The sequence below is a fragment of the Nannobrachium achirus genome (genome assembly GCF_963921795.1).
Source record: "Nannobrachium achirus genome assembly, chromosome: 13".
Taxonomy (NCBI): Eukaryota; Metazoa; Chordata; class Actinopteri; order Myctophiformes; family Myctophidae; genus Nannobrachium; species Nannobrachium achirus.
The window spans coordinates 34,199,024-34,214,247 of NC_137833.1; the positions used below are offsets into that span (position 1 = coordinate 34,199,024).

The 15,224-nt window shown below is 42.8% G+C and overlaps 1 protein-coding gene across 1 annotated transcript in view; it reads left to right on the forward strand.

Annotated features, from left to right (window-relative positions):
- Window positions 1-15,132, forward strand: part of LOC308297062 (AT-rich interactive domain-containing protein 5B-like) — a 94,960-nt gene extending 79,828 nt beyond the window's left edge. The window contains exons 9-10 of the mRNA XM_080740453.1: window positions 9,695-9,902; window positions 10,774-15,132. Coding sequence (XP_080596579.1) covers window positions 9,695-9,902; window positions 10,774-12,759 — 2,194 coding nt within the window. The 3' untranslated portion in view covers window positions 12,760-15,132. The remainder of the gene's footprint in view (window positions 1-9,694; window positions 9,903-10,773) is intronic.
- Window positions 15,133-15,224: the final 92 nt, after the last annotated feature.

The window sequence follows — 15,224 nt, forward strand, 5'->3', positions numbered from 1 at the left end:
TAAAAGTACCATGAAATGTGCTTCAGTTAAGATGGCGGAGATACTGTACTGCAGTGGTCTCAAGTATTTTCATTTCAAGGACCCCCAAGTAATTGGCCGTGGACCCCCATTTAAAAAATGTTTGGGCCAGGGAGAGCTATGGACCCCTTGGAACGCCCACAAGGACACCTGGAGGTCCCTGGACCCCACTTTGAGAACCAGTAATGTACTGTATGTTGTTTCTTTACAGACAGGCGCGTGCCAGTTCCAATTTTAGTTTGTTAGTTGCTTCATTGATCCAGCTGCTATTCTGTCCTTGTCGTGGTATCAGTGTAGCTCCGTGTCCACTGAGGCCGCTCCCCAGACAGCGCATATATTTCACTGTCCATACATATTAGGAAACCTGAAGCCGGTCACCATGCTTAAGGATCATAGTGGGAAGAGAGCCTGGAGAGGGAAAGAGAGAAGGGAGGGGAAGATTGTTTTCTAATTCTATTCTGTTAGATGTATATTGCACCAGTCAGCATCCCGCTGCATACCCTTTGCTGTATTGCAGATACATCAAGCATAAGACCGGTATAGCCCACTGTAACACGCCCCTGTCAAAGACGTTAGCTCTAACACTGTTTTCGGATCAATATGGTTTCTTGTTCTAAAGCCGGGGATATCAGTGGATTACACTGGCCGCTGCTGGAGAACTAATATCACCTTGATGCCCTCTGCTTTTGTATTCAGAAATTAGGGGGGCGGATGGCAATTATGAATACTTATTATAAGCAATAAATCCTATATTATAGTAAAAATAGCTTATCTACAAGCTCACACAAAAAAAGAAAATAAATATTCCAAAAATAATTAATTTTGACATAATGACATGTCGAACATTGGGATGCCAGTGAATGAACAAATATGACTAAAAACTAAAAAGGAATAGTCCACCCATTTTCAACCATTTCTTCATATAACTGGTCCCCACTAACTTTAATGTCTCATTGGTGGGCTAAGGACATAATTACATCATTGATGGGGATTCCAAGCTAATAGAAACTGCAGCATTTGTGTTGCTGCCATACTGAAATAGAAGCCATTGTTCTTCAAAATAAAACATTTAAAGTTTGAAATGGTCAAACCTGCCTACCATTCATGTCACTGGTAGGCAGGTTTCTGAACTGTCCACAGCCTTCCTCTGAGACACAGTGAATAGATGGAAATGGTGATCTTATAATCTTATAATGAGCATTATTGAGGACCACTTATATGAAGATTAGGTAGAAAAGGTGTGAAGTGCTCCTTTAGAATGAAGTGACATGAGGAGGGAGAGGAAAATAAACTGTAGACAGAGGAACATTGTATAGCGATAATTGATTCTCATTTTCGCCAATTCTTTTGACGCTAAAAGAAGCTTCATGCGACTGCTCTGCGTATCAAAACCTGCAAAGGTCTTAAAATGGCAAGCAGCTATTTAAACTGCTGAAATGCTAGTTGGTTTCCACAAGACAAAGTGCTCCATTGAACATTTTGTCATAAAAACACGTGTATAGCAGTTGCACTTATCACAATATTGGGCGATTTCTGTTTGTGCAGAATTGAATGTGGCGAAGACAAACTCTCAAATTACAGTCCTGCCGTGCGATAGGCAATCGGCTGAACGAATATCTATTCAAGTTCGCAGGAATTAATAATGTGCTCAGTGCAGCAAATTAAATGAATGCTCAATTTTGCGAGAGACGAGAGTCTCACTGTAGGGCAGCCAGAATGAGCATGTAGCAACTATTTTTGGAGCATGAAATGCTTTTTTGGGGGGTAAGCAGAATCTAAAGAGACCTGAATGTTTGTTCATGCTGAATAGTGGACAGTTATTTTAAACGCTCACTGCCCCTTCTCTTGGCATAACACCTGCAATGTGGGCGGGGGGAGGGAGGGGGGGGGGGGGGTGGTGGTGGGCAGCAGCGACGGCAGCTAATGAGAGCCAGCCCCCAGGGGGAAACGGTAGAGGTCATTTTAAATCTGGTATTTCCAGACTTGACAAAAGAACTTACGTTTTTCATACATTCCTGTGCTGCCCTCCTGTTTTAACCACATGAATCGGGGTCACCTCGAGTGGTTTGGCTTTGAGACAAAAGAGGGGCTTTGAGGCACAAATCTGTGCAGAGCCGAGGAACAGGCAACAATGTCTGTTTATCCCTCTGTTGGCGTCTTGCCCCTCTCTCTCTCTCTCTCTCTCTCCCTCCCTCTCTTTAAGTTAAGCAGCTGTTATTGTTTCGTCAGTCCTTCAGTGCCACGTTTAACTGTTGATAGTGAAATAGGTTGATTTTCATCTTTTGTATTGTCTATGTTCTCTTTTACTCATAGACCTGCAATAAAGGTATACATTTCTTTCCCTGGATTGTTGTACAGCCTCTGGTTGCCCGGGGCACCCGTCCACTAGCTCTTTAAAGATAATTTCTTACGCTTTTTCTTCTCTTTTGATCCTAACACAACACCAGCCGAAATTAATTTCAGCTACGGCTGGGAGGTAGACTGCTGAAATGGAACGGCCCATGGGCTTTTTCCACTGATTTGGTGACTAAGGGCCCGTTCACAATGAGCCGAACCCGGGGCCGAGGATCCCCGACAAGATTTCGGGAGGACCCCCCGGGAAAATCGTTTGGTCGGCCCCGGAATCGGTCTTGGGCTTGAACAGTACCCCGACACGATCGGATTATGTTAATTAGCTTTTTTATGACCTCGGGACTCGTCGGGAGCACTCACGATAATATCAAAAAAGCTTGATATTGTCGGGTCATCGGGTAGGAATCCTTTACAGTTATTGTCGTCTGAATGAGCTCACGGGATTGCTTCAGATTATATGAAGCCAGCTCCTCCCTTTTTAGGCTGCGCAGAGTGTAGGCTATTCGGTCACCTCACAATAGAACAGCCTACACTTTTATTATTATTATTAGCCTACTTACTTTTTACTTTAGCCTACTCTCTCCCTAAAATGTTGTAATCACTTGTTCAAAAACGTTATAGCCTATAGCGTTCTTTTTTCTTCTTCTGCGCAGTCATTTGGCGACAAGGCAGTGCATTCTATCGCCTCACGAAAGCCTTTCCCCATATAGGCTATATATAATATATTTTTTATATTTATAAAAGATAATATTAATCACCATTTGAAACGCCTGTTTCAAATAAGCGCACGGTTCAAGCGCATGGGCCGTTATTTCTTATTTGCAATTAATATTATCCTTATTATGTTTTATATAAGAGCCCGGGCTATTATTTGTTTGGTTGTTTGGTATTATTTGCTATTTATTCAACTTAACTGGTCATTTATGTTGCATGGCAGTGGTGCGCTGAAAACAGCAAATCTACAAGCTCACAGCAGTGCTGTGACAGCACGTTGCAAGTGCAACGCACCGCACTCACTGTGCGTCGCTAGGGTCATATGTTGCATGCGCTGAAAACAGCAAATCTACAAGCTCACAGCCCTGTGGACAGACACTTCTAAAAATGTATATGCTGCCCAGCCCAGCCCAGTCAGACGTGCGTCGGGGAACAGATTGCCAAAGGACTCCAAAAAAAAGAGAGAGGAGTCTGCTGCTCTCTGCCACTGCTGGATCAGAATAACTCATTACCTGTTGCTGCCTCTTTTTATCCAGTCCGCATTTTGAAGAAGTAATCCATTATTTTGAGGTGCAAGGGGAATGTAGAAGGCTCAATACTATAATGGTTTAATGTCAGGAATGGATAGTGGAGTGGTCATGTCAGCGAGTCAGAACACCGCAGCTGCAGGACTTCTGCGCTAATTGGGTCGTTGGCTCGTTGACTACAGACCTAGATGTGTGTGTGTGTGTGTGTGTGTGTGTGTGTGTGTGTGTGTGTGTGTGTGTGTGTGTGTGTGTGTGTTAGGCATTTCTTGGATTCCAACATGCTGCTTGTTCCTGTAACTTAAAACTCGGATGAGACCAGCACATTGCTGGTAAAGTCACCCTGTTTTTGCCAAGTTGCTGTTTCTTTTCTCTTTTTTTTTTTGGTTGGGTGCTTTTTGTGCAATCCGTAATTTGAATGGTTCAGACATGCTTAGTTGACAGTTTATGTGCTTTGATTAAATGGGCTGGCGGTGATTTTAAAAGGATCACTGTTGCGTATGCTTCATATACAGAGACATATCTTTTTAGGCTAATTAAATTTAGCACGATGAGGTACTCTACTCTTATCTCTTTTGCCTAGTCAACATTTTATCTTTCCCCTGCATATTCCACATGCTTGCATGCGTTATCAACATGGAAAACGGCTGCTTAAACAAAAGCAAGAGTGATAAATCGGCAAGAGGGGAATTTAAGTATTTATTGACCTCGTAAAAATGTAACCTCTCCCTCCTTAATGAAATGCGTTCCTCGATGCTCCCGTGATGCAACCCGCGCCCTCTGCTGGTTCAAAGCATTAACTGCATCGGGCTGCCATGTACTGACTGACATGACTGCAAACTTAAGCTCAACCTGCTACTTACATAAGAGGCATTGTATTATGATTGCTGTATTATGTTTTATACATACATAGATACAGTACATACATACAGTACTTACATGATACATACATACATATATATACTGTATTTACATACATACATACATGATACATACTATATATATATATATATATATATATATATATATATATATATATATATATATATAATATACACACACACACACACACACACCCACCCCCCCCCACACACACACACACACACACACACACACACACACACACACACACACTCCTTGAAAATACTCTTTATCTTTCACAATGCTGTCATGTTACAAGCATTTGATTCTTCTAACTATTGACTTTCGAGAGAAACTAAAGGACAGGAAAAGAAAGGCACAAGCTTCCTGCAGCTTCCAATTTCTTGGCTTAATTCATGTTAGTGGAAAATGAGATGGTAGAGTGGGAAAAGGGCTCTGACTTAAATAGAATGCCCCACTTAGTGAGAATAAAAACCACTTAATAGGCTGCAGTGTTGGCAACAATTCTTATATTCATGGAGCATAATAAGGGAAATAGTTCTGACTGTCAGAGGTACTTCCTGGAACTATGTTGTCTTTTTGTGTGCCAGGCAACCACGGTCCATTAAGATCTATTTGAGGCTCCAGTGAATCCACTGGCTGGACTCTTTCATTATCTGACTCTGTGAGACCCCACCTCCCCTCACCATATTGACATTCCATAAAGTTGACCCAGGGCAAGGAAGCCCTTTGCTTTCCCACAGATCCCAGTGATAACCAACAGCATGCCATTGTATATGCCACTTTGTAAGCCCTTTGATCAGTGACAGCAGCGCTGGATGTTTGTACATGGTTATGTGTGTTGAATGTTCAATTCCTAGCCAGCAGAAACCAGGCGCATGGCAGGCTATTCAACTTTAACCACTTTCAACCTGATGTCCCTATTTTGGGCATGTCATCATAGGCAAAACTACAGTATGTTATTACAAAAATAGCCAACCTATAAACTCAACGCATCGCAGTCCGTTGGGAGTTTATAGATTTGCTATTTGTTGTACGACAAAGTACTTATGGCTTAAGTGGCTAAGTATTCTTAGAAATGGCAGCAGAAAGTGAATCTGCCTGTCTGTCTGACTATCTATTTGTAATGTCTCTACTTCTTTTCTGTCCATTTCTCTTCTGCAAATAACGGCCATTTATTTTTATCCTCGGCATAGAGAAGCTTGTGAACCACTGCTGTAGCTGTTATAAAGTCCCCTGCTGTTATTTTTAGGGTTAGTCAGATTGAATTGTTATTTGTTCTCAATTTTTTCCCCCTTTGTGACAAATCATTTCTGCCTCTCATTACCATCTGTCATAGTGCTCTCTCTCCATCTCTCTCCTTTGCTCCTCCTCTGCTCGCTCCCTTTCCAATAAGTCACATTTAATAGTACATTTCCTTTCTTGGCCTGGGGCCTGGTGCCAGACCAGCTGTACGAAATGTAGTTTCGCCGCTTTCCCTGCCAGCACTTTTGTTCGGAGGAAAAATAACAAAAAAGAAAAAAAAAATCCCACGGAGCCTCTTGAACTCTCTGAGGCTTCCTCCCCCCCTTCCTTTTGAAGAGGAGGCGAAATGGCTCTTGATTCATTGTTTGTTTTACTGCCATGTCCCTTAAAAGGAATTGAGCAACCGTCTCTTGTCGTTACATGAGGAGAACTTATTTTTCTCTCATGACTGAAGAAGTCATGTTTCCGCCCGGCTGTTATGGATTGTTATCTTAAAAGAAAGGAAGGATAGAGAGGGGAAAAAAACTTGACAGAGTAGTTGGCAAGCCTTTTGGAGGAGTTTATTGAGCGCTAGAATGATGTGTTCTATCGCTGTCTCAGGTTCCTCTCCATAACATTGTTTGAAATGTTTCTGGTCTGCTGTCAATTTCCATCTTCTGCTCTGAGCAGTAAAAAGTCCCCTCCCAGCTTGTCTCTTTATGTCAGTGTCCTGCACCCGGCCTTTACAACGTCTTTCACATCCTAATGTTCCCATTAGGTATGTCATCAGATATAGCAAATGGACAGGAATATTTGGAGGGGGAGTTAACCGCATGAATCCTAGCTTCCATATTCTGTCATAATAGGTGAAAATAGGTGATCTGCAAGCTCACAGCACGACACGTTGTGATGCATTGTGAGCTTTTAGATCGTCTATTTTCAGCGAAGAGATTTGGTGTTTGATAAGGCTCTGTGGTAGTGGTACTGTAGTTTTCCACAATATATGTCTTTGTCACTTAGAAATGATTTGATTAAACCAGAGTGTAGTCCTTGTGTAATTAATCTACCGCCACCGGACAGTATGCTCCAAACAAGAACCAACAGTTACTGAGCTGAAATATTTTTTATTGCTCAAACCGCTTTAAGGGCTTAGGTGATTAATCAGGTTAGAAGATTAGATTAGATTAGAATTTATGTGCTGTGAGACAAATGGGATGTGAGGTTTACCTGGCTTTTGTCTTGCCTTCTGGAGTGCCAGACAGCAGTTAGCTCTGGCTAATGCATACAGAACATACCTGCCCAGTGTGGTTTTCACACAAACCCACACTTGCTTTCTATGCCCACAGAAATCACCCTCTCTCTCTCTCTCTCTCTCTCTCTCTCTCTCTCTCTGTCTGTCTCTCTCTCTCTCTCTTTCACACACACGCACGCACGCACGCACACACACACACCAACGCATTCCTCAATGTGGAATTCCCCTGAGCTAGTTTAATTGGAATGGTGTTTTTGAAAGCGTATTAGGTATTACAATGTTTCTGGGCAGCATTCCTGTTCTAGTGTTTGCCTCTGGCGTAGTTCATTCTATTTCTGGTTTATCCAAACAACATGCTCTTGTCCCCCTTTGTACTTATCAGTCACTGTGGCTTTCACATGAGAAACAAGACCTTGTTTTACTGGCACTGAGAGTGATGACAGAATTACTAAGTTGGAGGTGTGGTTAAAAAGATAATTGCTCCACCTAAACCTCAAAATGCAATTTGTACAATTGGTGTCCAGAGACCCTTTGGAGTTGTGTTGTGATCAGCGTTGTGTTGACATCATAAAATGTAAACTGACATTAAATGACATAGCAGACATGGCAGCCAGGCTATCATTGCATCCTCGGCAGCCATATTGAAATGAAATAGTAGGGTAAACACAGGTGTTACCAATGATACTAATTAACGTCTCATACCATTCCAGAGCTTTTCCAGCGAGCCAACATGCACAAACGGCGTTCTTTCTTTCTGCAGCCCCATTCAGCTTAGACTGGCCAGTGATCACTTTGATTGGCTATTTTGCCTTGTGAGACTTCTGTGGTGCATTTTTGAAACATTTCTAGTTTTGGGGGGAATAGAATAATTATTTGAATGTGACGCCACTCCCTTTATTTGGTAGAAAGAGGGCAGACTCATTCTTTCATTAAAAAAAACATATTTTTGGTGCACACCACTCCAAAGCTTGACTGTGTGTGTATGTAACTAATATATAACTATGTAAGGTAGCATGAACTGCAATACCGCTGGGTGACCAGTGGCAGGCCTGAGTGTCCAAGTGGTGCTCCCCACACACACACACACACACACACACACACACACACACACACACACACACACACACACACACACACACACACACACACACACACACACACACACACACAAGGGTATAGCTTAATTAAATGAACTGCTCAAATGCACCACTCACTTCAAACTGGGTTAGATTTTCCATTTCACCAAACCTTTCATTAATTGATGTGATCATACTGCCAAAACAACACAACAGAACAGAACATACATACAAATGTCTGTATGTATTAAAGATTTTAAATCAATAAGATTTTAAATCACTGGATTTTGAAATGTGGTGTTGATTTGTCACATAGTTTAGAGGAGGAGAGCTATTCAGTATTCACAGCTACCCTTATCAAATATCATGAGGAGTATCATCTCTGCTGTTTCAAAGGAGAATAAAAAGAACAGTTAATAAAAGTTAATGAAACAAAAAAGAAGCTGATGAATCGATAAACTCTATGTATCTTTCAAATTTGAAATTGCTGGTACTTGCAGCTCTATGAAGCCAGCAGTGCTCTGTCATTTCCATTAGTACAACATGGTGGCATGTGAATTTCTTGTACGCTAAAGGGCAAAAAGCGATGACGATGAGTATAGAATTTGGAGTGTGAAAGTAGGACACATGACAACACACTACAGTGTGTATTGTGTGCGGACCTTTTTGCTTTTGTGGATTCTTGATGGATTGATTCCATTCAGCACCTGTCTAGATGTGAATGGATGTGCCACCCCACCCAATAGATATAATTTACTATAGACAGGTCATGAATGCCCTACTTCTGTGTTCACAGCCACTTACTTTGAAACTTATGACACTTATTGATATGGATACCATATCATCATCTGTTTTTACGTGTGGTGCTAAAGCTGCAGTCGAAATCTGACTATATGTCACAGAGGTCCCCAAGGATTGATAATACTTCCTCTTCCATGGACTTAGAAGCACAGCATTGCAGTGAATGGAAATGTTGGTTCTATTCTTTTCTGTTTATGTTGCCACCTTCTATTTTAACCTCATGAATACTAGCTTCTCTGTTCTGGGGCGAACATATGGCCAAAATAGAAGATCTACAAGCTATATACACAGTAAAGTAACAGATAGTAGATCACAACACTGTATTGTATTGTGAGCTTGTTGATTGCTAATTCTGGTGAAGACAATTGATATAGAGGGGAAAAGGGTGGAGGCATTGTATAGACTTCTCAACATGTTATGGAGCAGGGCCCGCTTGAAAATCATGAAATCGTCTGCGGTCCACCCATCTGACCACTTAACACGTGTTTAGTGGTCAGATGAATGGGCCACATGCATTTTCAGAGCTTGTTTATTTGATCAATCAATTGATTGTGTTCCGGCTCGGATCATTGGAGCTATAGGATACTTAAGGTAGTTATTTATTGAGTTTTTTTTTTTTTTTTTTTAAATAAATATACATTTTAATTTGAGTGTTTTGACAATTATTTTGGGGCCCACTTGCAGTACCCTTGAGGCCCCACCAGTGGGCTCCGACCCACAGGAATCGCTGATATAGACACCCCGGGAGGTAATGAAGTATACAGGGTTTAAGTGGTTAACTACCTGTGACACAATGCAGCATTTACATAATAGTGCAACACGCTTCTCAACCTTGGCTGGCTTCTTTCCAGGTTACTGCTTCCCTATGAGAGACACGTCAAGGGTGAGAAGGACGAGCCCCTCCCTTTGGTCAAACCCAGGAAGCAGGAAGGCGGCCAGGAGAAGGTCGTGGGGGTCAAAGCCAAAGGAGCCAAGAAAGCCAAAGGCTCTAGCAGTAATCCCAAGCAAGGGAATAAAAAGGACAGAGATGCCACCAAGAAAGACCAAGATCCCTCACAGGTTAGTCACAAAAGTATCCACATTAAAAAAAAGAAAAACACTCCAGCCTTTCAGTTAATCAACACTTCTGATGCAAAATGTGTGAATTGTCGTGCAATAGGTATGAAAGAAACACATAATAATAGAATGTGCACTTCTGAAGAGAAAGGAGTTTGGGATTCTCAATACGTTCAGTCAGTGTAGGGGAACACTAGAACAGTGTTTCATGTTGAGGTCCCCCAAATTCATGGTATTTGGACTTTTGAAAATATGTTGTGCCAGAGACCCCCATAAGAGAAGATTTGTAAACATTTTTCAAAAAGTATGTGTGACTGTGATCTCAGAGTTTGTAGATCAGCTATTTTCGAATAGTCGAAAAACATTTGAACTTTTCATGTGTTTTTGTGTAAATCAATCATAAACTTTCTACAGTGTCACACAAAAAGTAGCTAAAATAGAAGATAAACAAGCTCACAACGCATTGCAATGCAACCTGTTGTGAGCATGTACATCTTTTTATTTTTGCTATTTTTTAATTTGAATCCTGAAACGATTTTGGACATGGGTTTTCCACCCGACAGCCACAAAATAAGAGTGTATTGCTGATTGTGTGAGGATAACTAAAATCATAATTGCACTTTCACCTTTCATAATTTTTATTTAGGTTAAAATACAGGTACCTATCTTGTGAAAGACAATTTATGCCTATGTAAAGCACTTTGATTTGTACTTGACTGTCAATGTCTATGAAGTGTGCTATACAAATACTTTTGGCTTGCAATGTTTTACCAGCTTTCCTACTGTCTCATCTGGATTGATGTCAGCATTCATATCTAATTGAATTTGTTACACTTGTTAAACAGTAAAAAAAAAAATCTTTTATCACTTTCAGAATGACCTGGTCAATGAAGTGAAGAAGGAGCTCTCTGCCGCCTCAAAACAGGAGGTAATTTCAGCAGATGAACCAATCATAATTGAGGAGGAAGAGCTGCATCTAACCCTGAAGAAAGAGGAGTCATTGGCAGCAGAGGAGCCGTCCTCGCTCCCACCTAAAGCGCCTGAATGTAGGTTACCACACGCAGATGTGCATCTCCACAGGGGGCCCAGTCCCCACTCTGAGTGGAGGCCGATCGGAAAGGCACTCCACCCTGAGAACTTCACCTCTGAACAGCCAACTGAGGCTCCCTTCATTCCTAAAAACCTGTACCTGCCTCACCGCTGGGACCAGAGCAAGCATGCTGGGCACATTGCCCTGCCAGAGCCCACGTCAAGGGTCAAAGACTCCATAGAGAGTCATGGGGGCAGAGTGGGGAAGGTGCTGCCCATGTGCAAGCAGGCAGAGAGACAGTCTGTGGACTCCATTACAGATTCCTTCCCAGAGAAGCAGGACTATAGTGTCATTAAGAAAGATTATTCTCAGACCCCCACAACACAGACGACTGCCTACTGCAAATCCAGCCAGGGGGTCATGTCTCCGCTGGCTAAGAAGAAACTCCTTTCTCAAGTGTGTGAGACAAATCCTTACTCCTTTACTTCTCCCCCGCCCCAGCCCCCTCCTCCTACCACTGTCACTCCTCTCTCTGTAGTATCGGTTGGTGACGGGGAGCGGGAGAGGAGGAACATTGAGGAGGAGGTGGGGGAAAAGAGACATGGGTCCATGACAGACAGTGGCCCAGAGTTGGCACCTGTCTTCAGGCCGTCAGTCATCCAACACGCTCAGAGCACCAAGCCTTCTCAACATGCCAGTAGTGGCTCACTGGAGAGGAGCCCTCTAGGGGAAATTTCAGAGACATATCCCTCACGAACAAGCCACCACCTCCAACCCCAGGTCAGCGCTCCATGGCAGCCCTTCCTCCCCAGACACCAAGCGCAGGATGGGGCGGAGAACTCTGGGGAGAAACTCCTCCAGGCCCAGCCGCAGAGCTATGCCAGTGATTGTTACTCTTCCCCTCACCTGCACAGTCTTTACAGGCAAACCGAGAACTGTCTGAGCCAGGAGAGGTTGGCCAGCTTTCCCACTGGAGAGAAGAGGGGTCATTACATCAGAGACAGTGAGGGCAGCGAAGCGTTTGTTTGTAGTAGCTTGGAGCGAGAGGGCTTGGCCTATAGATCTCACTACAGTGAAAGAACTCAAACACATGGAGATTGTAGATCGGCTGAAGATGAGCCCAGAGACTTCAGTATTTCTAAGTCTGTCTCTCAGAGGGTGTCCTCATTCTCTAAGCCCTCCTTCTGCAGCCTCCCCTACCCCATCATGCACCAAGGTTTGGACTCTCATCCGAAGGCGTGCAGAGTCCCTCCCATGACCATCTCGCCTCAAAAACAGAGCCCCGCAGAACACCGCCAGTCGTTCCCCAGCCCCAAAACCTCCCCTGACACATCCAGCACAGTTCGACCCAGCAAGCGAACCCTGGGGGAACCTGAAAACGAGGGTGTCCCAGAAAGGAAAGTCCGCGTGGTGACACCGATGCACCCTGCTGGGCCACTCCGCCGCGGTGACCCAGAAGAACTGAAGCCGGCTGAGCCGGCGCACGCTCACGCTGTTCACCTCAACTACCCACCGCCCCACGCCGCCCTCTATCCAGGCATGTACCCCCCTGGGAGCCTGGTTTCGCCGAGGCACCAGGACGGGCTCCAACAACACCCAGGTTTTCAGTACCTTAAGAGCCAGACGGCTGTGTCGCCCCTCGTACCACCCTTAGCGTTCCACTCCATGATGCTTCACAGGCAGCTGATGGCCACGGCCCCCAGTCCGCATCACTTCTACAGACATCCTGGTGGGGCGGCGCTTTATGGAGACCTGCTCCACCACCTGTACCCCCTCTCCACCCTGCCACCACCTCAGCTGTCCTCAGTGCACCCCAGCACCAGACTGTAAGAGACAGACAGGAGATACTGTGTTCTTTACCTTCTGTCTCATCTCCCTCATTTCACTACCACAGACTTGATTTCTTGTCTTTGTTTTCTCTCTCTCTTTCGCTCTTGAATGGTGGCTCAGTCAGCATAATGTTTATGATAAATCTCTGGCAGATTGCGGACTGATAAACTCATCAGTCAAATAGGCTAAAAATGCAATTTTCTCATTGTTTTGGTTACTTGTTCATATATTGTACTTTGCACTGTTGTTCATTTTTTTATCACCACTTACTGTGTGTGTGTGTGTGTGCGTGCGTGCGTGCGTGTGTGTGTGCGCGTGTGTGGGTGGGTGTGTGAGTGATATATAAAATCTATCTTTACATACATACACAAAAACACAGTATATGTGTTCTTATTTGCACAATGCAGATGTATGTGTTCACAAAATGGTTTCCTGTTCTCAGTGATCTGAGTCAGGTTATTGCTCTGAACCTCTGAACAGCAACAGAGTACAACAGAGAGAAACAATTTGTTTACCGTGTCTGAGGGCTAAACGTTATTGCTGAAACAACACTAAAAGTAATGCAGCAAGACAGAGATCCTCCAGAAATCCATTAAACTAGGGGCGCGACAGCTGTTTAGCCTAATAGTACAGTTGGTTCAGCCAGCAGTGTTTGTATCTGTTTACATGGCTCTGTGCAGAAGAATAAGAAGTGATTGCCTGTTTATTAGCTACAGTAACTCCGCCTGGATTCCTTTGGAATGGACACTCACATGCTGCCGTGATGCACAACATGAATATTAACTTAATCATAACATACTGAGGTGCTATAGACTAGAGATGGATGTACTGTAGACTCGCTTTCATTTCAGGAAATAGATGATCACATTTATTTTAGATCAATCACTACGTAATTGACAAACCATGAATGTTTTTCTTTGTTCATTATTATTTCAGTTGTTGAATGGCAGTTCTTATTTTGCTTTCTGAATTGAAACTAAAGTGATTCAATCCCCATGTAATTAGTATCCTGTAACAGCTTGTTTTTAGGTTTTAGTTTTTTTCTGGCCAGTGTAATGAAGCAGACAACACTGCTGAACGCTCACCACAAGAATTTCTTTTCTTGAAAACTTGAAAAGCTCTTTTTGTAAAAAAAGAAAATAATAATCAAAAAACTAAACCTCCTCTATTCAACAAGCTGGAAAGGCTCACTGTATAATTTAATAGGAATGTTGTCAGTTTTATATTGCTTTGCAAATATCTGTGCCTTTCGCAGGATTAGAATTAGAACTACAACTGTTAAGGTTTATCTTTTTGTTGCAATGTACTGTAGGGATATTACTGTCCTTCTAGTCTGTAATGCAACACCCATGCACACAATGACACCAGACCTGTGGTAAAGTGGCATTTAGGGGTTTGGATGTAGGGTCCCCTTCAAAAATAGAACAATTTTGCTTTAATTCTAAACGGTCAGTATTTTACGCTTATCACACTATTGAATTAGCCTAGTTGTGTTGGGCAATCAATCACAGAATACTTGAAAAGATTTACAGGCACTTGACATTGACCTGCGTCAGGTGTCAGTTCTGACATCCCTTGGAGGGAATGGCGTGTGTGCGTGTGTGTGTGTGTGTGTGTGTGTTTTTAAAAGCAGTGTTCAAAAGGTACCATGCACCATAAAGTATGTCTACAGTGCTGTGCTGTAGCCTGAGGTGGCAAGGCAACACCTGCTCTTGGTTTCAACACCCTCCATAACGGCTGTTAATGGCAAGCCGGGACGGTCAGAATACACAGTTAAAGATGTCTGGTGCTTTAGGGAGAGCAAAAAAGGAAGAAAGCAACACAAGCTGTAAATGTCTGTGTGTAAGGTTTTACAGGATACTTTTAAGATAGATCATTTCTGATTAAGTACTGTACATTTCTGTGTGTAGGCAAAACTGGTTTCGGTTGTGTTAGTGCTGACCTGTACAGAAGGCTCAACTGAGATCAATTCCACAGCAACCCCTCTCCCCTGTCTTATTTTCTGTGTAAATAGCACTGTAGATAGGACTGTGTGGTTGTTATGTAAGCTGTTATATTCTGTAAATAGCATAAGTATAGTATACGAGTCGGTTACACAATCTGTGTCCTTGTTGGTTGTTCAAGGTCACCGTGATCATCTTAGATTTAAACACTACGATTTAAAGAAGTAGGATACGCTATCTTTTTATTTGTCGTTTTCACATTTTTTTGTTTTCCATGTTGTCTCCATAATGCGCATATTGAACATGTTTTTGATACAAAAGCCATCTGTTTACCGATCACCCAGTTGGCGAGCAAGAAGAAAAGAGAATAAAGAAAACATTTTGTATGTTACAACCTCCTGTATATTTAATTAAAATATTTTACTATCAACACACGTCTCGCCTGCGGTGATATCATTTTGCTGAGCTGCAGTTGAGCAGCTTGTTGGATTAAGGGAAATGAGAAACTGCATTGAATCAATA